At 38.8% G+C, this 26481-nt stretch overlaps 1 protein-coding gene across 4 annotated transcripts in view; it reads right to left on the bottom strand.

Moving 5' to 3' along the window:
- Positions 1-26481, bottom strand: part of CDC42BPA (CDC42 binding protein kinase alpha) — a 167352-nt gene that overhangs the window by 117505 nt on the left and 23366 nt on the right. For all 4 annotated transcript variants that reach the window (XM_035111463.2, XM_060272965.1, XM_035111467.2 and 1 more), the window contains exons 2-3: positions 10550-10641; positions 1799-1882 (exon numbers count right to left, since the gene is read on the bottom strand). In XM_035111463.2, the coding sequence (XP_034967354.1) occupies positions 1799-1882; positions 10550-10641 (176 nt within the window). The remainder of the gene's footprint in view (positions 1-1798; positions 1883-10549; positions 10642-26481) is intronic.

Genomic DNA, 26481 nt, shown 5'->3' with positions numbered 1-26481 from the left:
TCAGTAGCACCTTAAAGACCAACTAAGTTTTTATTTTGGTATGAGCTTTCGTGTGCATGCACACTTCTTCAGATACAGTGAAATGTATCTGAAGAAGTGTGCATGCACACGAAAGCTCATACCAAAATAAAAACTTAGTTGGTCTTTAAGGTGCTACTGAAGGAATTTTTTTTTTTTTACTTCGATCCAGACCAACACGGCTACCTACCTGTAACCAAAAATTTAACAGTTGTGGTATGTAAAAAATAAAGCTAAATAGAGATAGCTTTCTAAGAGAATGTATCATAACAGAGTTGGTTTGAAAACAACCTCCCCCTTAAACTAAGGCTATTTATAGCCTATGAACTATTTTCTCTATGCGAGCTTCTCTTCCCACAAGTTCTGCTGGTTGGAATTCTTGACATCCATTGTATCTTGAGAGAAACTAACTATAGTTTCCCTCTCTCCTTCTGCTATCCAATGCATGGATATTATAATGGTAGAGCACATGCTTTCACATCTGAGGTTCACTTCCTGGCATTTCCAGTTAAAGAATAAGCTGGGCTGGGAAAAGTTCTGCCTGAGCTCCTGAGAAAGCTGTTACTAGCCAGAAATGACAATATTGGACTAATATGATGCAGTGTAAGACAACTGTGTATGCACATATGTTGATATCATTTGGTTATATAACAAGGGAGATACTGGAATTATAAGTGTGACACTCAGGTTTTAAATTCCTTTTTTACATATAACATGCAAATAATAAATGCTATTCAAAAAGTAGAAGGAGTTTCCATCAACCATTACTAGTATCTGTCACCTAAGGAACAAAATCCAAATATACCACAAAATACTACTGGTGCCATACCTGCCAAGTCTCCCGCTGAAAAATGCGGGATCAGCAGTGGCGAGGCACCGGAAGTTGCATAGAAGCAACTTCCGGTGCCGCTCTTCCCATGTGTGGGCACCGAAAATCGGGCAGAGCGGTACCGGAAGTCGCTTCTACGCATGCCCGGCGGCTATCATGGTGGTGGCCGCATGACTTCCGGTGCCGCTCTGCCCGATTTCCGGTGCCCACACATGGGAAGAAGGGTACCCAAAATGGAGGCTCCCTGGCAGGTAGGAAATATGGGGGATTTCCGGGATTTTTCTCCATTCGGGAGAACAGCGGGAAACGGGTTAAAATCCGGGGGTTTCCTGCGAAAAACGGGATACTTGGCAGCTAAGACTGGTGCATTGATATACATAAGTATCTGTACACAGGGGTACACACTCTTGGGCACTGTAGACGTATCCCAATCCAGTAATATGACCAAAGTGTACAGACCTATATGCTTAATGCTGAGATCCAGTGACAGAAACTCGTGGGCACATATAGACTATTGCATATTGTTCCCAGCAAGTGACCTATGCCTGGAAGTCTGCAAACAGAGCTAGATTATTTTTAAACACAGAACTGTGTGCAAATTGTATATATGCCTACTAGCTTTTATGGTACTCTGTAAACACATTTTTGGACTCTCTGGTTGCAGAATCCATATCAAAACATCTTAGCAGACTTAAATCTGTATTTTAAAATTTTGATATGAAAGATCTTAAATCATTTTTGCAAGCAGGGGAATATTAAGCATACAAAGCAGAAGGAGTTTTGGAAATGGAAATGACATGGTCCATGTTTTAGATTGGGCATTATTTCCCAAAATGTTCTGTGTTTAGAAATAATCTAGTTCTGCATTTATTTCATATTTTATTTCAATAATGGAAGCCAAAACTAATAATCTTAACAGACTCTTGAGTATACATTTCTTGAGAGTCTTACCTCAGCTCTTTTCAGCATCTCCCATTTATTTAATATTTTCATGGCAAATACCTTATCTGCATTTTTCAATTTTACTACTGCAACCTGAAATGATAAAATTAGTTTTTAAATATATATATATGTTTGTTCATAATACACCAAGACATATCCAGTGCAGTTCATTTTCACACAATCCTACTGCAAATAATGGTTGCATAACTTCAAATTTTACTGAAGAAATATAGACCAACAGATCTTTAGACCAACAGATGTTTAGATTTCACATATGCTGCAGTAGCAATGCATAATGCATAATGACATAGCCACAGATTGAGTACTATATATTACGATTTTACCCATTTAGGTCAGCAGATTCCATGAAGAAAATAAGGAAGCAACAGCTCAGAGGGAGCAGATCATGCAGTACAAAGCCCTGATAGAAACATTATGCCAAATATGATGAACTGATGCTAAAATGTGCCCCTTCAGACTTGAAATGCAGGATGGACATATTTTTTAATGCTCCTTTGCATACAAAGTTCCCTATTTGTAAGCAGATTAACATATCTGAGGTAGGCTGAAAGACACTAAAACCCTATCTCTAATGTTTATTTATTAATTACATTTATTAGATACTCAATGGCTATCACTCTTGAGGCATCCTACAAAGTGGAAGAGGGATTAGAACCCAGTAATTATGATATAGGATCCAACAATTACAAAAAACAGCAGCAACAGTTTTGAAATGCAAGAAAAGTAAAAACATATTTTAAAACTACAGAAACAGATGAATTATAACAGGAAATTTTAAAAGCAGCAGATTTTTGCCTGTCTGGGGAGTGTATTTCATATACACAGAAGCATCACTGAGATAATAATTTACTACATTAAGAAGTGACCTCTTCCCATCTGCATAATGAAACAGGATACATAATTCTATTGTCTCAGTTATCATCTCAATCTGCATAATGAAAAAGAAAGACCTTAAGTGCGTTACCTGGGTAACCACTGCATCATGGCTCCTTCTTGTGCCATTGGGGTGGGGGACCTGTGAGAGGTGTCCATGCTGTGGCTTGTTCCTATGCCAACACTGCTCCAGTTTCTAGAACAAGTCACAGCATGGACCATATATAGCCAGAGGTTTCTGATGGGACCTTCATGTTGTGAGAAAGCACCACACTTAAGCAGTTCCCAGGCCATGAATGCTAGGCTGGTTCTAAATAAGTTTTCCCTAACACCAAATTCCTGATTCTATCACACTTACTCTATGTTATATCTGTTTTTATGATACTGCTTAAAGAATTTTAAATTTTAAGTTGTTCAGAAAAGCTGTTAAATAAATAAATAAATTGAATTCTATTAAACTTGTGGAAAACAGAACTCCAAAGTCTAATCAGAGCTTGTCACATAGCAGTAGGAGTACGCCACACCCAAAATGAAATGCTCAATGATGAAAGCATTTTAAATAGTCTCATTCCATACTGCCATCACTCGGAAAGGAAACTCCCAATCAATTCAAAAAATATTAACAATTATTTTTGTTTCTACCTGTTTACACTCTGTGACAAAGATTTGTATCTGATTTTTCCCTTTGGGCTATTGACAAAAATAAAATAAGGTTGAACCTTGCCCTCTTGTCTATCTATCTATAAACTTCCATTCTTAGTGTGAGCCAATGAATTTGTGGAACAAATGCTGCAGCAGATGACAGCTTGATGAAAGAAGTGTCAAACAAGTCTCTTTCATGAGCCCAAGCAAAGTCTCAAGCTAATATACCATGCTGAATTCTTATAAAAGTATAAGGCAGGAAACATGAAAACTTGGATGGAACAGTTATTAGTTCCCAGAATTGCTATGGTATAATAATAAAGTCTGACCTCTTCCACAATTGTACACTTGTAAAAATAAAATAGAATCCAGGAATATATAAAAATGAAGGGACAGAAGAAAATGTTTAAGTTAAACTTTGTTTTGAAAATGTTTGTGCCTACCACTAGCAATAGTTAAATATACTTCTCATATAGTATACCTGGTACAGATTTTATAAGAGTTCTTTTTCTTAAGTGTCTTACTGATCAGAACTAAAGTGTTCTTATCTAAAAATCTAAAAACTTCTCTAGAAGTCATCACATTATTGTTGTTGTTGTTTAGTCGTTTAGTCGTCTCCTCCAGCACCATAATTCAAAAGCATCAATTCTTCGGCGATCAACATTCTTTATGGTCCAGCTCTCACTTCCATACATCACTACTGGGAAAACCATAGCTTTAACTATACGGACCTTTGTCGGCAAGGTGATGTCTCTGCTTTTTAAGATGCTGTCTAGGTTTGTCATTGCTTTTCTCCCAAGAAGCAGGCGTCTTTTAATTTCGTGACTGCTGTCACCATCTGCAGTGATCAAGGAGCCCAAGAAAGTAAAATCTCTCACTGTCTCCATTTCTTCCCCTTCTATTTGCCAGGAGGTGATGGGACCAGTGGCCATGATCTTCGTTTTTTTGATGCTGCGCTTCAGACCATATTTTGCACTCTCCTCTTTCACCTCATTAAAAGGTTCTGTAATTCCTCCTCACTTTCTGCCATCAAGGTTGTGTCATCTGCATATCTGAGGTTGTTGATATTTCTTCCGGCAATCTTAATTCCTGCTTGGGCCCATCACATTATAAGGGCACAGTTAAGGTGAAAGCAATCCTCAGAAGAATATTATTTTCTTTTCATAGTTTATCTTATGCCACAGTTAAAAGTAATGTTGGTTGTACATGAATTTTCCCAGTTTACTGTTTTGTGTACATTTACAAAACATAGAGATGGACACATCAGTTAATTTTCATACCACTTTGTATGTTTTCACAAATTCTGGAGTAATCTGCTAAAAGCAATCACATTTAAACACATATTTTATATCAATGTTTGTGATAAAATGTATGTTACATTGTGAAACACCTGCTGGACTAGCTAAATTGACAACAGGTCCTGCAAGCTTTTTTAACAAGCCATTTTGGAGGCAATGATAGCATACTAAACTGACAGTCTCAGGATGCATGAAATTTGGTTCAGAATTAATGAATTTGACTTAGGAAGCAGGAGCTGGCTATGGTACTGTGCACTCTTCCCCTAACCCAGGCATCCCCAAACTTCAGTCCTCCAGATGTTTTGGACTACAATTCCCATCATCCCTGACCACTGGTCCTGTTAGCTAGGGATCATGGGAGTTATAGGCCAAAACATCTGGAGGGCCGCAGTTTGGGGATGCCTGCCCTAACCTCTCTCCTCCTAAACACAAATACACTACTGTACGTGATCCTGCTGTCTAACCAGAGATCACTCTTAATCCAGCATCAGAATGTGAAACTGGTTTTAAATCCTGTTTAAAAAAATTAACAACAGTGAACTTATTTCTACCTCTCCCTTCCTTTGTAAATTAATTAACTGGCTAACCTACCTCTTATTTTACTCCCAAACTGGGAGGCACAAGAGGGCTGTGGAAATTTGCAAGCTTTCTGGTCTGGCCAGGCAATGGTCCAATCCATACCTTCCTCTTATTTTCTCTCAAAAGTATGGAGCAACGTCTGGCAAGCAGACAAGGCAGATTCTAAGTGAGCAAAATCCTTGGTGAAATCCAAGTTCAAATTAAAGTTCTTTATACATGAGATTCAAGATAAAGCAAGCAAGAAAAACAGGAGGTTGTTTTAAAAAGAAAATAAACAGCATTTTATAACTAGCTCTTATACTTGAAACAGATACTAAAGTTAGTTTTAATAAGTTACATATGAACTGTAAGATACTTCAACACGCCAATCACAAGCAAGCAGGCAAAGCTACCCTAAGTAAAACAAAGAAAAGGGTATTTCTGAAAACGATCTGGTTTTATTTTGTGTTCTAGGGGGCCAATGACAAAAAAAGAGGGAAGCAAGTGACCAATCACACAGGGTGCAATGCTTTTCAGTTTTCACTAGTGGTGTGAGGTTTCTAGAAAATTTGAATTGGAACATTTTCAGTTTGCATCAGAAAATTGTCTTTTTGCTTAGAGAATAGCCAATTTTGCATGTTTCTTTTACTTATGCATTTAGTGAACAAAGCTAAAAACTTTGAAACTATCAAGCTTGCCTAATAATTATTTGCATCAATTCATTATTAGTAATGAATTTATGAAAAGGAAAGATTTCTGTGGAAAAATAAAGCACTGGAATGTTTTCTCCTTTCTTCCTGAATACATTTTTATTGTAATTGTAACAGTTTTTTATTTCAACAGTGCTGTGGCTTTATGGGAACCTAAAAGGCAACAGGCAAATGGCAACATGGGTAAACAAAGAAAGAAAACAAGCAGAAATGAGAATGACAATGGAAAAGCAATTCAAAGTAGTCTGACTTAAATCCAAATTTATAGTGCAAGGATAAAACTTTTCTTGTTCTAAAAGTGGTTTAAAGTGAGAATGTCCTAATATGTCAGAATGGACTGATTTAAATCACCAAAAATAATAATTAAATATTTAGACTTAATCAAGTTTTTCTGCATTTTCAGAACAAAAGTACACACCAATTGGTTGCTACAACAATTAAAAAGCATACTGATCTGCAACTAAATAAAGCATTAGAACCACAATCCAAAATGTCTGGTTATGCAACCCACGTGCCTTTTACATTACACACATTCTGCTTATAGACAACGGAGGACAAGTGGGAAATTAATAAACTTCTGTTTGCCTCTATGTACATTTACCATGATAATTGCTAAGATCACGTACTTAGAAACAAGGAACACAATACAGTGTGAGATAAGAGAGCTGGATTGTTGGCTAAAGACACATAACTTTCCAGAAACAAGAGTAGTAATTATTGGACAAAATTTCCTGTTTTTCCTTGTGCAGGATTTAATGAAATGTGCCTGCCAAGATGGTTTTTCAGGGAAGTAGAGAATATAAATTTCAAGTACATAAAATCTAGTGGGACCCAATGGGCAGAATTATTTTTATTGCAGGTGCCATGGGGTCACAAAGAGTCGGACACGACTAAATGACTAAACAACAACAAATGGGAACATATTCTTATGCTCACTTCTCCCAACACAAATCGATTCTCATTTCTGGCCAAAATTCTTGGAAAGCTAAAGAAATCTGCTGAGGGATCAATCATATTGGCTAGGATCCTCCGCATCTTCCTGCTATCAATCTACTCTCAAGTGCTGGCAGAAGATTTTAAATAATTATACTTTAAAGGGTAAGAGACCACTTTAAATTCTTTACACAAAATCAGATGAGGGGTGGGCATTGCCCAATACTGACTTGTATTATGAAGCATTCCAATTCTGCCAACTTTGTTTCATGATGTTAAAATCTTGGAAACATCGGACCACACTGTAGAAGGTACAAGGTCCACACCTTTTTGGAATGAGAACATGGCAGTACTACAAAAATTTTTTGCTTTACTCGCAACACCTTTCAAACATGGGAAGTGTCTCCCACCTGCTCCTCATTATTTCAAGCTTAGAGATTTTTATAAGAATAAAAAACCGGTCACCCAGGAACAGCTCTGGGTGGACCTGGGACGCTTGGGTCTCGGCCTCACAAGGTTTGAGGCCATTTTGCTAATAGAGGGCAATCTGGGAAATGATTGTTGGCTAATATATATAGGTCACTGACAGACACTGCTGAGGGGCCCCTAACAGAATTGAAAAGTATGTGGGAAAAAGAGCTTGGAAATAAGACTGAGGATAGGAGATATATACACACATATTTCACAACCTTCAAAAGCTCTCTAACCAGCAGTTAAACAGCAAAGAGAAACAAAATCAAAGTGACAATTACACTATTTCATCCCTTCCCTGCAAAAGTCTGGTCACTGATTTATTAAATCTGAAAATTTAATATTTTAAGTGTATTTTTCCTCCATGAACAGCCTGCTAAAAATGCTTGGTATGTGCTGATATAAACATTTTGGTTTTAGTTTGAAAGGAGAAAGAAGCCAAAATCATTCTTCCAACTGTTTTCCATATTTCCCACAAACAGTAATGCTGCCTGGCTTGCTGTCAAACTGTTTCTGCCTCTTCACAAGGTTTGGTCTCTCATGTACTTGTACATCAACACACTGCCATTCCTTCTTCAATTATTTTAATGTGTGCAGCTATCTGGAGAAAAAAATATCTGCTAACAGATTCCTACTGCTTCTTGGATAAGCAATGGTTTAAAAAGAAACACACTTGAAGTAGTAGGAATGTTAGTCATTTTGTGCTCATTTGGCTTTTAAGGGCAGCACACATATGAATTTCATAAAATCAAAGAATTGTAGAGTTGGAAGGGACCCAGAGGGTCATCTAGTCCAACATTCAGATTCACACAAATAATCCACGTCTTGGAATAAAGTGGCACTGAGATGAAACAGCCACACCCAATTCTTCATTCTAAGTTAAGAAAAGCCTGGACTCCTTGTAGTATACCCCAGGGATTTCCCCTGTAAACTATCCCAAGTTATGCAGACTGAAGGTCTGATACCAAGGAACTGTAATCAACTCCTCTCGTCTTGCAGTCTCTTGCTCCAGCAAGAAGCCTTTGCAAAGCAGAGGGATTTCGTGTAAACCACCATCTCATCCCTCAATGACACCCCTCCTCTTCTCCACCCTGCACCACATCTGCAAGAAGATCTTAATTTGGTCTGGAAGACTACTTGAAAAGCCTGTATTGGCTGAAGGCTCCCTGTACTACATAGAGCTCAGGATCATGCTGCCTAAGGGTTAGAAATTATCAGCAGATATAATACTCTCCTGTAAAATGTTGCTATTCTCTTTAGCTCCCCTAAAAATTACACACTTTCCAAAAAAGAATATTACGAGTTCCATTTTGCAATAGACTAAATTTCAGTGACTACTGCAATTATCCGTAATAATTGGTTAAATCTTATCCAAACCCTTCAGAGTATAGTGACAGAACATTTCATCCAGAAGCAGGCATGCTCAGTCTGGTTCTTTTACTTTATGATGGAGATGTTATCTGTACTAACAAGTCCAACACATGCACACAAAAGGGAAGTTAGGGTTCAAACAAATGCCACATCTCATTTAAACACATCACAAATTTTATATTTTGTGAAGTACTTCTTTTGTCTGCCCTGACTCTACTTCAAATCAAGCTCTAAAAAAATGAGAAAGGACAAAACCCTTCTCTCTACATATTCTCTCCATCTAATGTTTCTATAAACTTCTATTATGTATTATTTCTAAGACAAACAAAAAAGCCCAAAAAACATGGACTCACATCATAAGGAGGGCGTTCCAACTTCATGAAGGTTTTGTTTGTCCTTTCTGTATCTTTTCCTGCCTTTTCGAGTTGAGGCAACCAGAACTGTACACAGTATTTTCAACACAGCCATACCATATACATATTTTAGGGTACCTGTTAGCCCCCCTCCCCCTTTCTTAATCCCAAACATGGGATTTTTGTTGTTCACAGATGCTGCACTCTGAGTTGACATTTTAATGGAACTATTAATCATTACCATACTGAAATTTTAGTGTTGTATGGGTACTACCAAACCAGTGAAACACCAGCTCAGACTGAGCCTGCTCCCCTGAAAGGAAGTGGCAGTAGTGCCAAAGAACTTGTCAGCAGAAGTACCAGTTGCCACAGGAACCCAGGCCAGCAGAGCTGTACCAACCAAGTTTCAGGGAGCCAAACAAAGTGCCATTGCAATGGCACAGTGTCCGAGTCCAGAACAGAATGATGCTACATGGGAGCATGTGCAGCTTTCACTGACCTACTTCTAGCAAAGAGACCAATGTTAGCCTCAAGAGACAAAGACTGAATTGGGAACATCTCCCCACCCCCACCCCCCACACACATAGAAGGCAGGAGGAGTGTGCTGGCAGAAATCCTGCAAAGAATGAGCAGGAAGCTGAAGGAGTTGCAGAGACCAGAACAAGGACTTAGCCACCCTAGGTAACCTTCTCAGTCTGCCTCACTGTTCACACCTACTTCCAGATTATTTCTGCAAGTAGCACCAGTGTTAATCTAGAACAGGGTGGTCCAACCTATGGCCCACAGGCCACCTGTGGCCCCATGTGGCCTTTTTTGACAGCCCTTGGCAAGAAAAGAACATACTGAAACCTTAAAAATTGGTGGTTTTCTCGTGCGTTGTTAACAAAAGCACACACATCTGTTTGTGTTCTAAATTTGTTTAATAATTAAATATATTAAATCTATTGTGTGTTTTATTATGTATTTAATTTAGTATATAAATTGTGTATATTAAGTATATTGCAAACACTTTAATTAATTATAAGTAAATTTAATTCAGTGTGTGGCCTGCGGGTTCTGTGTTGAAGTACTCTTGCAACCCATTTGGTATGAAAAGTTGGACTGCCCTGGGAGAACCTACTGCTTACATCCATCCATTGCAAGAACTGTGTTTTTACACCTATCCTAAACAGACTTAAGAAACCGCTATAGCAAAGGTCCTTCCAGATCATTATTCCTTCTAGTACTGTGACTATATAGTGATAACTTTAGAAAGGTTGTACAAAATGTTCAGCCCACAAACCCTTAAATATGCAAAGCAAGCAAGCAAGCAAACAAAGTGACATTAGTAATGAGGTCATAATGCCCCTACAAAAATTAAGTGCAGAAAACCAACAAACTGTGGAATGAAAAGGAATTAAAAATTGAATTCAAGTGCCCAACAGTGCATACAATGCATTTCCAGATCAAAAAAGCTTAGAAGTATATCCTGTGATTTAGCTGTACATATGATGCTTACACAGGCCCATTCAACATCTAAATAACTCTTACCTCCCCAAAGGCTCCTCGGCCAATCACCTTCAAGATTTCAAAGTCTTCTTTATGTAGTCGCATCTGTTTGACTTTGGACGTGAAAGGCTTGGCTGGAACAAAGGAAAATATCAATCATTTTAGGCAGAGTAGCAATATTAATATATTAAAAACCTGTACACGACTAACATTTAAGAATGAGTGCTATAACCCATTATCTACTAAAAACTAATGAAAATGATCACGATTTCACATGTTCACAGTAGAGATCATTCCAAATACATACAGCATGTATTTTCAAGGCCTCTATAGTATTTACATATTACAGTCTGCAGAAATACTTGAAGTTAAAATCTTATTGAGCTTTTTTTTGGGGGGGGAATACCATAAGTTGTTGAGCCCCCCCCCATTTTCTTTGGCTGAGTCACAAATAAATTAGACATTTTTGAGCTTTTTTTTTTTAAAGAAAAATTAGCAAAAATGACATTGCCGACATTGGTTGCCATAAGTTCCCAGACAATTGGCCGATTTCTGGCCGGATACTGCTTTCGACTGTGGTATTCCAGCTGTGCCCAGGAAATTCTAGACATATATGGCACCCTTAAGCTAGAAGGTTGTTCATCTATCCAGATCAAAATGGGAGCAATCTACAGTTATTTAAAGTTTAAAATTAAATAAATAGGATTGGGAAATACTACAATGAATTTCCATATTGTAGTTATTTGATACCTTAAAAGAGCTATGCAAAAGAATAGACTTTGGAAAAGAACTGTGGTTTGTCATGTGGGGATTGTGGAAAGCTTCACCTGTCAATTTTTTCTTTTTCCGGCTCTCCTTTTCTCTGGTCATTCTACAGAAGAACTCACAAAACACAAAGGCCGAGAAAATAGAACTGACAGTCTACACCAAATGGATAGTCTGTGATAAACTGTCATGGGATAGAAGAGGTAACTCATTATAAACACACTTCAGCTATAACCTAAGAGGAGTCCAAATTGGAGGCTTATGGGCAGAGCCCTTCATTTTAGTTATGTTGTCCACTGAACTCAAAATTTCCCCACCACCTTCACAGCCATTTGAACACTAGAGGAAAGAGCCATAGCTCAAACCCTGCCCACTGGCGGAGGAAGAGGAGTGCAGGGGGAGCGCACTGCCCCCAGCAGCGCGATCCCAGCAGGCGGCATGCCACACCCCAGGACACACGCCATGCTGGTACAGGTGGCGTGCCACGCCCCCAGGATGCGCGCCATGCCCCTGGGACGCGCACCAGCCCCGCCCACGCCTGCTCTCCACCACCACCACCCCGGTGCTGGAGCATGAAGCTCCGCCACTGTCCCTGCCATCTCCAGGTCGGGCTGGGAATGTCCCCCACATGGAAGCCGCTGCCTATCAGTGGAAGCAATACTGAGCTGGATAGACTAGTTGTCTGACTCAGTATGAGACAGCTTCCTATGTATGATTTCAAGAACCCAGAAATGCTCATGCAAGTTATCCTTGTGCCAAGATTTTATTTAAACACTTCAGAAATTAAGCACCTGAGCAATTTAATCACCTTGTGGGTTGTGGTAGAGCCATCTGCTTTACATGCAGAAGGTCCCATCTTCAGTATCCGCATATATGTTTGGAATAGGCTCATATGTGAAACCCTTGAGTGTTGCTGCCATTGTTGACACTACTGACCTAGATGGGCTCATAGTCTTAAGCAGGCATCCCCAAACTTTGGCCCTCCAGATGTTTTGGACTACAATTCCCATCTTCCCCGACCACTGGTCCTGTTAGCTAGGGATCATGGGAGTTGTAGGCCAAAACATCTGGAAGGCCGCACTTTGGGGGTGCCTGGTCTTAAGCGTAAGGCAGCTTCCTACATTCTTAAGAAATAGGGTGTGAGGAAAAGTATACTGTCAAGGAAAATGTACTTATCAAAAATATAGGAGTCAATCTGAATTTATGATGCAAGTTTCTTAATTTTGATATTTTATACTACTCCTCTAACCCCCTGATCTCTCTCTATGTGTCTCTCTGATGCCTATTACCCTTCCCTCTCTTTATTTGATATTAGATTCCTCAGGTCTCTACTTCTCCTTACATTTAACCAAGTAATTGGCAATCTAATCTACATACTGCTTGTATAATGTTTCTTTTCTTTTCTTTAAACTGCAACTTTTTTTTCATTCCAAACTTTGGATTGTTGTTTGGCTATTAATTTCCCCTTATATGAATGGTGCACCATGACTCTTAGCTAAAGATCTCAAACACGTGCTGGTGAAGTGTACATTCATGTGCATGTGCAGGCGAGGTCATGCATTAACAAGAAGCTGTCATGGGAATACTCGAAAAATAAGCACTGGTAAAAGTAGTTGGGGGGGAGTAACTTCTGAAAAAAGGCCTGTGCTACATCTGATGATTTATGATATCACTACATCTTTAATAATGTTTAGAATACTTTTCATGACTAAGAAAATAGTTAAGGAACTATGTGACCATAGGGTTCCATAAAGACAGATAGTGCAAGAATAATTAATTCCCTGGGCCATTTATTTCTGAACAGCTCTAACTTGAGAGGTCAATTTGCTGTATCATCAACATCATCATAATTTCTCTGCCATGTAAACATCTGCAGTCTTTGCAGCAGCAAAATCATTAAGAAAAAAACTCAGTGGTCAAACTATGAAGATGTTCTCTCACAGCAGTTTCATTGCTTGGTCAGCAAAGAGGTCTGAGCAAGCAGCTACTGCTTACTGAATAAGAACATAAGAAGAATTCTGCTGAGTCAGACCAAGGATCAACCTAGCACAACATCACATTTCTAATATTAACTATGCAGATACTTTTAAGAATCCCACAAACAGATCGTGAAAGCAACAGTCCTTGTCATTTTGCTTCCTTTATCACCACTGAACATCAACAAAGCTTCTATCATGTCACCTCTCACTCATCTTTTCTTTGAATCAAAAAGCCCAAATGCAACCTTTCATTACATCTGGCAAACTGGAATCTTGTGCAGAGGAAACAAGCAGAAGAGCACAACATTGACCTCTACCTATATTGAAGTTTGCTGCCCTATCACAGAAGAGTACCACTCATTGCCCACCCAGTTTAAAATTAAACTAGGAGCATTTCTAAAGTGAATCTACTTCCTAATATAAGGGTATTTAACCAAATCCTATGGAATAACACATTAACTTTTCAATCATAATGGGTGTTATACAGAGGATGTTGACATGGGACTCCATCTTATCAAGTTCACACACATTACTGCCTCCCACAAAACCAGCAGAGCTTAGAATTCTGGCTCTCTGTGACTGATTCTGGAAGAAGATCAGAAGGGCAGTGCTATAGGGCTTACTGGCTCTGGAAATATGATGTGGGAGGATCGGAACTAGGGAAAACAGAGGAGACAAGCAGGGATCAGGTAAACATAGAATTTGGACTGAGAATTCTTAGTGCATACATCAGGCTTAGCTTACAGAAGGGATGGAACAGAAAAAAATACCACAAACGCGGAGACCGAGAACCACAAGATGAGATGCAATGAAGAAATACTCCTGTCATGTGCTGTTGACCAGCCTGTCAGCAATCTCTTTCTACTTAGAGGAGGCAGGACTATTGTCCAATGTTCCAGCACATGCTTTGCATGCACAGGTTCCATTCCTGACATCTTAAAAATGAGCAGATAGAAGGTGTCTGAAAAGACATCCTCGTAAAGCCTTAAAGAGTTGCTGGCTGTTAGCATAAACTAGACAAAAAATGATCTGACCTTTTAAGGTAGATTCCTGTGTTCCTTTTACAGGACAGAGAGAGTCAAGAATAGCCAGATGAGTCCAGTTTGTGCTTAACTGTCAGTCAAAAACATAGGGAGGAGGACTGGTTTCTGTCATATAGTTGAACATACATCAAACCCATTAAATGACTGTGCTCTGGACAAAACACACTGAAAAGTGTGCCTTGCAAAAAGAATTTCACAGTGGGAAAGTGGCCAAATAAAAATGGCCCTCAGGCTCTTCTGATTTGGACTCTGAAGCCAACACAGCAAGGCATGATACTGTTACACAGGATATCTATAAAATACTGCTGCAGTGTAGATGGATGATGGCAGCAATGTGCAAGAGGAATTTCTCTGTGCAACCCTTCCTTCTTAATATAGGCATAGAAAAACTGCAGAGAATGAAGGGAAGGATAGGCACACATATACTATAAAAGAATAGGAAAGGGAAAGGTCCATTAGGTCCAGTTGTGACCGACTCTGGGGTTGCGCGCTTATCTTGCATTATTGGCCAAGGGAGCCGGCATACAGCTTCCAGGTCATGTAGCCAGCGTGACAAAGCCGCTTCTGGGGGGGGGGGACACACACAGAAATTTGGTTTGCAATTCTTAGCTATCAAAGCCAAAACAGAGAAGAAAAACAAAAGATGGAATGGAGAAGAGTGAACCAACCTTCCACACACAAGCACACATATATTCTAAAGGCACTTAAAAAGAAGAAGACTGCAACTGCCTGCCAATTTTCTGTCTAGCAGATGAGGGAAAACCCTATAGTCTGCAGGAATGGCAGCTGGGTAACAGAATGTTATTTACACCAAGGTTAAAAAAGAAAGAAAGCCACAAACATCTCTCTCAGTTTTAACAGTTATTACCGGTACTCTGTTTTCACTCTTTAGAATCATTCTTCACATACTTTTTCTGACAAACAGAAAAGTGCCAACATCTGGAAGTAAAGCTGAAAAAGATCTGGCATTTCCTGAAAATATAAAGTACACCCACAGGTTCCTGTCCTTTAATAGTATAGTTACGAAAATAATATTTTTACTCCTGATCATGCACAAAAATGTAACACATTTCTAGCTAGGTCAACTGGAGATCACCCAAACATCATTGGCTACACCCTATTCCACCCTAGGATGGATAATTTAATTTTTTTGTTAAACAATCAGTTTTTTAAAATTTAAAATTGGGTTATTTTCATTTAAAGCAGATTTTTTCAAAAAATAAATAAAATAAAATAAAATTGAAAATTCTACATTTCTGGCCTAACCTCATGTAGCTTGCGTTTAAGATACTCATATCCTGCTTCAAAGTCCTGATAGTCTCTCAGAGTGGTTTACAAAAAGGTTATTGCAATAAAAACCACATTCAAACCTGGTATCAGAAACAGAAATAATGTGGTGACCTATGGTACGATTGTTCAGGTGACATTTCCTGCCCTCATCCTTCTGCCATCACCTACTAGGCACTGGAGCTCACTGATGATCTATGAGGCAAGGGAGTGGGGGTTGAGAACTTTTATCTCATTCCGCCCATGACAAAAGCAATCCTTCCCTTGCTGGCACTGTAGTTACCAGGCAACAGCCCCCATGGATATGAGACACAGCAATTTGCTCTTAATCAGCCTGTAATGGAATAAAGCCTTCTTTTGCTGACAGCAACTTTAAAAGGTGGACTGTTCATTCATTCATTCATAAATCATACTGGGGTCTCCAGATCCAGTCTTTACCTATGTTGCTAGATTCAGGTAGGTAGCCATATTGGTCTGATGCAGTCGAAATAAATTTAAAAATGAAAAAAATGAACAATAGTCTAGTAGCACCTTAGAGACCAACTAAGTTTGTTCTAGATATCTAGAACAAACTTAGTTGGTCTCTAAGGTGCTACTAGACTATTGTTTAGTTTTTTTGGGTTGACAGAAAAATAACTTTTAATTTATTTTATATGCACCATTACATGCACAACCTCCCCACCCCACCCCAAATCGCCTTGATTTAAATCAATACATCCTGCTCCACTCTTGGCCCCAATAAGCAACATATTTAAGGTCAGAATGAGAAATCAGATGATTTTCTCTGTGAGCGATAAACTATCAAGCGTAAAGGACACCAAGTAAATTGCTACTGTACAATTTACAATTGCAGTGCAATCCTATGTAGGGTTGTATCCAATATTCCACATGCTTAGTTCCACTGGTGCAACAGGACTTCTGTTTCCTCATGTCCCCCTGCATGTTTCCTAAATTGCTCCAGAGGGTTCCCCAATTCTCTGGAGCTGATTTTGAGAGTGCAAATGAGGCTGGAGGACATGGGAGAGGAAGAGAATGAGAAAGTTCCCTCGTGACAGAGGTTTCTTGCACCTGCAGTATTGGATGCCACCATGAAAATCCCAGTTTCCTCCAAGGACCCCAAGACTGTCATTTAGCCTACCAAAAGCCTTAGGACACAGGTAACCTTAGATAGGAACTTGGTCAATGCCACCTAACAAGTGTCACAGCTGAGCAAGGATTTGAACCAGATTCTCCCATATTGAAACTACAGTTTAATCACCATGCCACACTGTCTGTGATATATATCCAACAATGCTGAGGCTATTTCTGCTATTATAGGATCAAACTGAAATAAATAAAATAAAAGCCTTTACTACTTTAGAAACAGAACCTAAAATTAACTCGCTTTACATATTTAATTGAAAACAGTCAAATTCACTGTATCAGGGTTCACAGAATATCTACAATGATCTACTGATGGACAGCCTATTGCTTGGTGGTTGCTGGGATTTTTTGCAAATAACACTGATTTGTTGGGCTGAACCAACAAATGACTTGTGTTAGTTAAATAAGAGTACACAGTCAGAATCAGTTAACACAAATTTGTTGTGTCTTAATAGTTAAGAGATCTGAGTATGCCACTCTTGCTTTGTAAATTTAACGCGCATGGTGGATCATGGGAATTCTATCTTTTAAAAGTAGTTCACTCAGGGCTGAATTCAGTCCACTCCTACACTATATCTAGACTCATTTCACATATGCTTACTTTTTGAATATTTGGGTACAGTTAAATCTACCGTGCAATTAGGCTGGAAGCATATTTAAAATTCCTAAGCAACTACCAAAAAAAATTCTTCGGAATTATACAGGAACAAGCTGTTTGTTGCTTTAAATTAAGTGATGAAAAGTAGCTGTGTAGTCTGAATTTCGTACAAGTCCCAGTGGGTTGTGTGTCACAGAGAAGCAAATGCAGCACTTCTTTAGAACCAACATAACATTTTAATGCTTTCCTAAAAAGATCTAGCAGAAGCCAGCTATGGAGAGTGAGGTGGCAAGTCACCACCTCATGGTTGTTATGGTTGGGGAACCTGTAACCCTCCAAACCCTCCAAACTACCATGAGTCCCAGGTAACATGACCAGCAGTTGGGGGTGATGGGAGCTGGAGTTCAAAAAACATTAAAAAGGCCATAAGTTTTTCAACCCTACTTTATATTCTGGGAACTTTTCTCATCCCCAACCATAATTTACCCCAAAGTCGAGGGATTTTCCAATACATAGTGAAAAAGCCACACAAACTCATATTAGCACAGGACAAGTATTGCACGTAAAATAGGAGGTCAAGACCTATTTTCCAGGTAAATGAAGCTTGTATTCTGCACATATATACATGTCTCATAGTGCAAAACCCTATGAAGTCTACAACATGAGAGAGAGAGAGAGACACAGACAGACACTGCATTTCCCAAAGATGGTATTTTCTTTGTCATCAACAGTTTCCATATACAGACTGCCTTCTTATGAAACAGAATAGGCACCAGTTTATCCTGCCAATTACGGTATGCTCTTGTATTAAACAGTGTTTTATTACAGTCATACCTCATGTTGCATCCGCTGCGGGTTACATTTTTTCGTGTTATGAACGCAGTGGACCTGGAAGTGTTTACTTCCGGGTTTCACTGCGTGTGCATGCGCAGAAGCGTTCTTGTGCGCTTTGCGCATGTGCAGAAGCACTCTATTACGCTTTTGCACATGCGCAAAAGCGCTGCTCGGGTTGCAGACTTTTCAACCGCAACCCAAGGTACCACTGTATATTATATTTTTATATTAGGCCTTCATTTACTTTTATTCTTGTTCGATAAAATCTAGCACTGAAGCTACTGCAGAATATCCTATAGTTGTGGCTGCTTAGTGTAAAATGAGGTGGATCCACCCATCAGGATCAAGCACTGCTAATGAATGCTCTAAAATTCTAAGCAGTATATTCCTGCCAGGTCTGCAATGTTTTCAAGTCTTTGCAGCATTCAACAACCATTCTTCTGAGAAAGCGTGTTCACCAATACATGCAACATATCAACAAAGTAGCCTATGTTTTTAAATGTTACTAAATAAATGTAAATACAATATTGTTCTTCTGAACAGAAAACTAAAATCATCTTCTTCCTTTATAGTAAATATACATATTAATGGAAGTCAAAATATCATTCTGGCACCAAGTTATGATTTTCTTATTTACTTTTGGTTGGTTGGGTTTTCTGGATGGTCTTTTAGCTTCTATTGTTTTGATTATTGTGTTTTGCTTTTATTATTTTTACTGTTGACGAAATTGTAAAATACCCTGTGATCTGTTTAAATGAGGGGTGGCTTAGACATTTTTTAAATAAAGAAAGCTTCATTATGTTTGTTTGTACTCACTCCGAGGTAAGTATGCATAGGATTCCCACCTTTACTGCACGAGTAATACTCTCACTTAACTCAAAGGGACATTTTCAATGGTTATTAATGTGCAGGGATTAAGCATTTAAGTATTTCCTCCAACATTTTTACTTTTTCATAACCAAAAAGTATTCATCTTAGTTAAAAATAATGTTAATGATATATTCTGATTATATTACACAACTTAAATATTAATAAACATAAAATGAAATCCACATCTCATTATTTGAATTAATAATACCACTTTATGTCCACAGACTCTGAGGAGCCTCAAGGATTATGCAGTCTAAAACTGTGCAATGAATCAGTACACCTCTGCGAACTCCCTATATTATACATGGCATTGCTTCTGAAGTAGTCTTGCAGAAAAGCTATCAAAGATGAAAAGCCAAGTGCTGAGGATTCATCAAGCTGCTCTTCACATCTGGTAAATTTGCAAACCTCAATGAAGTATAGTGCTTTTGCCTTCTTTCATGTGCATGTGAATATGCCTGCTTTTCAGGAACCAAGAAGGGAATAGTAAAGCCCCATTTTACTCAAAGCACTCAACTCATAGATATTACTACTCCTACTCCTACTCCAACGCTGACTACTTTATTACCCACCCTTCACCCTAAGGTGGCCGGGGGGGGGGGGGAGAGAGAGAAAGTGCATCCCTGCAAGTAGTTAGCCTTGCGCAGGGCACAAAATAGGCTGGCAGCAGCACAGTATGCTGTACTAGTCTCCAAACTAACAAGTTATTTCATTGCTTCAGATAGAAATGGTATATTAAAATGATCTGAAGAAATATCAGAGATGGTGGGGAAGCAAAATATATATTTTAAGCACAGATCCCAATCTCTCCTCTTTCCAGCATTTACAAACTTAACCCAAACTTTTATTTTATTTATTTGAACATTTATAGACCATAAAAATATCCAAGCAGAGAACACTAGATGAATACGTAAGTACATGAAACCTTATACCATGAAACGTTTAAGTTTTCGAATGTCATAAACCCGGAATTAAGTGCCTCGGTTTTCGAATGTGCCTCAGAAGTCGAACCAGAAATACGGCTTCTGTTTTGAGTTTTCCATATTGAGGCTTCCGGTTTTCAAATGTTTCGGAACTCGAACAGTCTTCTGGAATGGATTACGTTCGAAAACGAAGGTACCACTGTAAAAACAATACCAAACAGCATGTGGAATTCCTTTTGTATGTCAGCCATAGGCAAAACTAGTAACAGTTTATTTTAAATATGTGTTCTTAATCTTCTGGTTAAGTCTACATCTGAACCAAATAGCCACTTGAGATCAAGGTGGCATCTGTCAAATTAATTGTAAATAAGCTTTTGCTCCACTACTCTACAGAGTCAGATCTAAAAACAGGAGCATAGAAAACCCTATACAAAGGAAGGAAGGAAGGAAGGAAGGAAGGAAGGAAGGAAGGAAGGAAGGAAGGAAGGAAGGAAGGCTACACTAGCTTGCTACAGACAAAAAAGTGGTCCATGTACTGAATTCTGACAGTATATTCAGCAGCAAAAAGGAACACAATTTTCTCACCGAAGACTCCTGTTATGTATTAATTTATATACTAAAAAGGTAAAGGGACCCCTGACCATTAGGTCCAGTCGTGACCGACTCTGGGGTTGTGCACTCATCTCGCATTATTGGCCGAGGGAGCCGGCGTATAGCTTCCAGGTCATTTTGGCCAGCATGGCAAAGCAACTTCTGGCAAACCAGAGCAGCACATGGAAACGCCGTTTACCTTCCCGCTGTAGCGGTTCCTATTTATCTACTTGCATTTTGACATGCTTTCGAACTGCTAGGTTGGCAGGAGCTGGGACCAAGCAACGGGAGCTCACCCCGTCACAGGGATTCGAACCGCCAACCTTCTCATCAGCAAGCCCTAGGCTCAGTGGTTTAACGACAGCGCCACCTGGGTCCCACAATTTATATACTACTTAATGCCAAAACTGGCTTTACAAAATATGAAAACCAACTATGCGACATTGCTAAAATACACCATAATTTAAAAACACTCCTTAATTATAATACACAATAAAATAGTCCTGTTAATAAGGAGCTATAAGATAAGAGCTAAGATAAGAGTCCTATGAATTGGTAACTAAATAAGGTGAATAGGAATAAAATGATGGTTCTTGCAATAGAGAGTTACGGTATAAGAAGTCGGGAAGAACCCAGATCATAACTGGGATCTGGACTTTTAAACTTATTAATATATAGAGGCTGGTAGATCAAACCAAAGGCCTATTTAGCCCAGTGGTCTGTTCTCACAGTAACCAACCAGATGCCTATGTGATGCCTACAAACAGGACACATGATCTCAATAGTACTTTTCCACCATGATCCCCAGCAACTGGCATTCCGAAACATACTGCCTCTGATACTTCAGGCAATAGAGGCATCATTACTAGCAGCCACTGATTCAGCAGGGCTTTTTTTTAACAATTTCAGAAATATGCACATGTATAATATATTCACTGAAGGTTGGCTTGGCTTAATCCCAGTTAGCAAACATACTGATGCACTCTTAAATGACTCACCAGTAATGGAAAAACTAGTCAAAAGGGAGTTACAGTATTCAATTCTCAGAGTCATGTGAGTAAATGTTAGTTGTTCTGAAGCAAATAAGGGTGTTCCCTGTGTAAACTGAACTACTGGAAAAAACATTTCTACACAAAAGCAAAAACTGACCATGGCGAAATTAGGTCATCATTAAAATGGCATCATCTTTTTCTATGGAACGTATTTCAAAGTTATTTCAATTTTTTTGTTGTTGTTCAAGAGCACACTTGCTTTGGAAATTAATTATTACTGACATTTTCTGAACATTCAAACATAGACTGGGTTCAATAGCACTGAGGGTAGTTTTAGAGCTGTACAACAATGGCTACATTGTACCACTTAAAACTGAACTTTGGAGTTACATCTCACCTTGGTTAGCTGCATGACTAACAGTTCCAAGTCATAATCATATATTATGTCTAGAAATAGTCTCTATGCAGCACTCTGCTGTGTAACATCCTGCAAGCTGCTTTGAAAAGACAGGAGCTGTATGGCAGCAGTGCCAGATGGACCACTGAGAATACACTACGTTCCTCCAGGCTTGATGAACTGAAACTCAGATGGAAAGTAAAACTACTTGCTTCTTTTCTTAGCCATTACTTATCTGAGTGGTTCACAATCACATCAGAAAAAGAAAGGCAGGATTCTAAGTGTAATAAAATGAAAGGCTTTACAAAGGGTCAGTGGCAGGTCACAACTCTCTCTCTTCTAAACACAAAAGGCCACTATACAATTTTCAATTAGAGCAGACCAATCATAGTCTAGAGTTGCTATCTTCCTAGCACAAGATATTAGCAGAATTTACCTGCATCCTTCAATCCACCAATATACTCTGTCAAAACCATTTTGAATTGTTTACTCGGAAAGCTGCAGTGAGCTCAATAGGACTTACTACTAATAGGTACCACTGCAGCGGGAAGGTAAACGGCGTTTCTGTGCGCTCTGACTTCCATGGTGGTATCCCATTGCACCAGAAGCGGTTTAGTCATGCTGGCCACATGACCCGTAAAGCTGTCTGTGGACAAACGCCAGTACCTCAGTCTGAAAGTGGAAATGAGCAGATGGTTTCAACTGGACTTAACCACCTAGGGTTCCTTTACCTTTACTACTAATTACGAGTACATAAGCCTTAGACTGACAATTCTCTATTTTGTGTGTGTGTGTGTGTGTGTTTTCCCGTAATTTTTTATCATCTTATATTTACACACAGAGAACTATGTTTTGGGCAGCCAACAGAAACACTGCATCTAAATGCTTAATATATCTACAACTTTTCTTATAAAATGTTTAGATGAAACCTACAACTTTAGTCTTAAACACTGAGAACAATGCACCTTTAAACCAACAGAAATGCCCCATTCTATAATGTATGTTTTGAAGAGTATTTTAAATAACACACATCACACTACATGAAATCCCAAGGTTTATTAGCAGAGAACTCGTATATCCCCAACTGTCTATCTAGATTTTTAAGTGTTCTACATAAAAATAAACTGACACATTAATCTTTCTATAACATGTAGAAATATGCAGAAAATGAGGATGGTAACATGTTGCCCAACTGTGGCTTCACCTGTCAGCCTAGTGGAGGGTATCTTATGCTAAGCTCTCAGAGACTGCTAAGCTCTTTCTACCAAATGTAAGTCAATAAGGTGCCCTTTTATATTTGCTGGTGGTTTCACAGCATTTCTCACTTTGCACTGGAAGAGGATGACGCATGGTAATCTGGGGCAGACATTATTGTTGGCATCCATCTGTCTCTAGGGATGAAGTCAAACTGTGATGTTAGCAGCACCAAAGCGACCTCTCCAGGGCACAAGTCTGGGTGGTGTTTATGGAGGGCCTGGGCCGCCCAGATGCCAAGACCCCCCTCTCGGTCTTCGGATACAGCGATTTACTATTAGGAGTTAGAAATATAGCATATATGACCAAAATAATTACTATTCTCAAAAAAGCAAAGCAGGTGGTATCCACTTTACAAGAATACTTAAAACTCATTTTCAATGAAGTATTGAAGTTAAGATTCAAGACAGTGCTGGGAATTATAGAGAGGATACTAAAATAAATGTTACATTCCCAGAGATATAGTGATCATATGGTTTACATTGTAAATGGATTAATCTATTGTTTTACCTAAACTAATCATGGATTCTTTTGTCTTTTCTTTTTATTGTAGAAAATTGTATAACAGTATCAATGGATTCTGTTTAATAATCAGGCCTTGTTGACCTGAAAACAAAAATGAGCAATGTTGAACAGAAGGATACAGATGGGGTAAGGATTAAAGATTTAGGAAGCAGTTGCCACTATTTCCCAGACAACTTCCTAAATCCTTAGATACCCTCCAATCTACAATCCTAAAAATCTCCCAAAGGATGTTTATGAAATCTGCTTCTATCAGATTGCCTTGTGCAGACTTAACTCTGTTGTGATTTAGGCGGCTTACCTGGTAGAAAATTCCATTTGAGCTCCATGGAATTTACCTTTTTTATGTGGTTCTATCAGGTTTGATCTTTTTAACTTTGTTATAAACCTCCCTGTAAATCTATGAGAAACAGAAGGGCAAAATCCCATTAAAAACAAAACAAAAAAACAGTTCACTCCTATATGTCTGCTCAAAGGTAAAGTCCTATGGAGTTCAAATGGAGCTTACTCACAGGTAAATGGAAAAGTACTGCAACCTAAGCAGACATTAAAAGGTTTCACAGAATGAACTTGCAAGGTCAACTCTTGGTCTCCATCATGAATGTTCACTGTCTTGCTCTCTGATCTGACATAACAAAGTAGCAATTTCTTATGGCTGTCACTTATGCATGACAAGTGGGATGGTTGTTACCTTTTTTTCTTTGAACAGACCCTCTACAATTTTCAAAACGATGATTTTGATACCAAAGGTGGGATACTTACTATGTGGTCTAGGGGCATACACAAGCCCAAAATTCCTTTTGCTCATCCAGAACTAGCTGTACAGTTCTTTGGATCTCAGCTTTTGTATATCAAGTAGAATTATGATATGAAGACATTTACATCCTCTGTCTATTTACTTGCATTCATTAGATCATAAAGATGTAAGCTAAGCCTGACATTCAGAATTTAACAGCACCTATATTTTGAGAGGATTTGTAAATACCTGTAGCAATTATTATTGTTGTTGTTGTTGTTGTTGTTGTTGTTGTTGTTGTTGTTGTTGTTACTATTATCTGCTGGTTTTAAACAAAGTTATATTGAAAAAGCAAGGAATGATGTACACATATATGTCATATATAACCTGAGGAAATGAAATTACAAATTTTCAAAGTTTAGTCTACATACTCTTGTTAGAGTATGTAGCAAACAAAATTCAGATGAGGGAAGTGGGAGCCACAACAAAATGGTGGACCCGCTATGTAGAATGCTCCAGCATATTTTAAGCTGGAAGTAACTGAAGCAGAGCACTATATCCCTCCAGTTTTCCCATTTCCTTTTCCAACCGAGACTCAACAGTTAATGACTACCAAGACTCCATTCTCTTTGTGCTGGTTTTCTCTCCCTCTCCTTAGTTTAAGATTAGTTCTGCAAACACTGAGGTTTTCCCAAGCATTGTTTCTCAGTGGCCCCATTTTGGCTCCAAAACACTTAGCCCAAAACATTTGATAAAGGAATCTGGCTGTCCAATTCATAATCCAGTAAAGCCTCATTGACCATAATCCTTCACGTCCTCTTGCAGTCCTCAAATTAACAAGCAAAGCTAGCTTAGTTTATTGTCTCAAAACACACACACACACACATGAATGTGGTATCTCGGCATAATCCTCAAAACATCTAAGCACAGAATGCCTATAACTGTAAACATATCAGAATGTGCTTGCTTAGTCCTTTTGGTTGGCCCACTTTTTTCTCCAGCAACCGAATAACGCTGGGAAGATTAACAAAAATGTAACACATTCAATGAGATACCTTGGACAGATCCATTTTGTCCTGAAAGGAATAGGTTCTTTGAGAAGAAACCGAAGCAATGCAGAAATCTAGCAAGCTGAGATCTGGAAACAACAACTACGCTATACATTTGGAGACAGAGGTCTAGAATTATGGATTTAGAGACAGATCTAGAATTTACAGCTTTACTTTCAGACTTTGAAGCAATTGCTTGCTCCAATAAGAGACCGTTCACTCTATAAATCCTAATGTGAAAGCGAGTACCTGTCAGGAATTTAGACAGCACCAGAGTGACGATCCTCCAGATCTAGTAAGACACAAGAGACTCCACAATCAGTTGCCCTAGGGCTATAGGTTGAAATATAAAGGCTGCACGGACCCTTGAGAAATATGTTTGTTTTCCTGTTCACTGTTAAGAACTGGATACCTAAGATGTGGTAGCCAATGTTGCACCTTCCAGATGTTATCAACTACAACTTTCTTATTACAACAGGCTTTTGGGAACTGACTGCTTTTAATAGCTTTGAAAGGGCTGGTGCTGTGCTGTTTTTATTGCAATTATCTGTATGTTTTAATATACTGTGTGTACAGGTAGGTAGCCGTGTTGGTCTGGATCGAAGTAAAATAAAAAAATTCCTTCAGTAGCACCTTAAAGACCAACTAAGTTTTTATTTTGGTATGAGCTTTCGTGTGCATGCACACGAAAGCTCATACCAAAATAAAAACTTAGTTGGTCTTTAAGGTGCTACTGAAGGAATTTTTTTATTATACTGTGTGTGTGTGTGTGTGTGTGTGTGTGTGTGTGTGTGTGGATCAGTGTTGTCTGCTCAAACTATCTTGAGGTCAATCTGGAAGGCTTGGTGGACTGGATCATGCATGCAGACCTAGCTCCAGCTTACTCAGTGATATGTGATCAAGGCCAATGTCATTCAGCTTTAGAAAATAGGAAAATAACTCCATACAATTACAGGTGGCATACTTCTGGGGTGGAAGGACTAAAATTGAT

The sequence above is a fragment of the Zootoca vivipara genome, chromosome 3 (genome assembly GCF_963506605.1).
Source record: "Zootoca vivipara chromosome 3, rZooViv1.1, whole genome shotgun sequence".
NCBI classification, from domain to species: Eukaryota; Metazoa; Chordata; class Lepidosauria; order Squamata; family Lacertidae; genus Zootoca; species Zootoca vivipara.
Note: the sequence above shows the minus strand (reverse complement) of the source record. Positions and strands in the feature narration are given on the sequence as shown.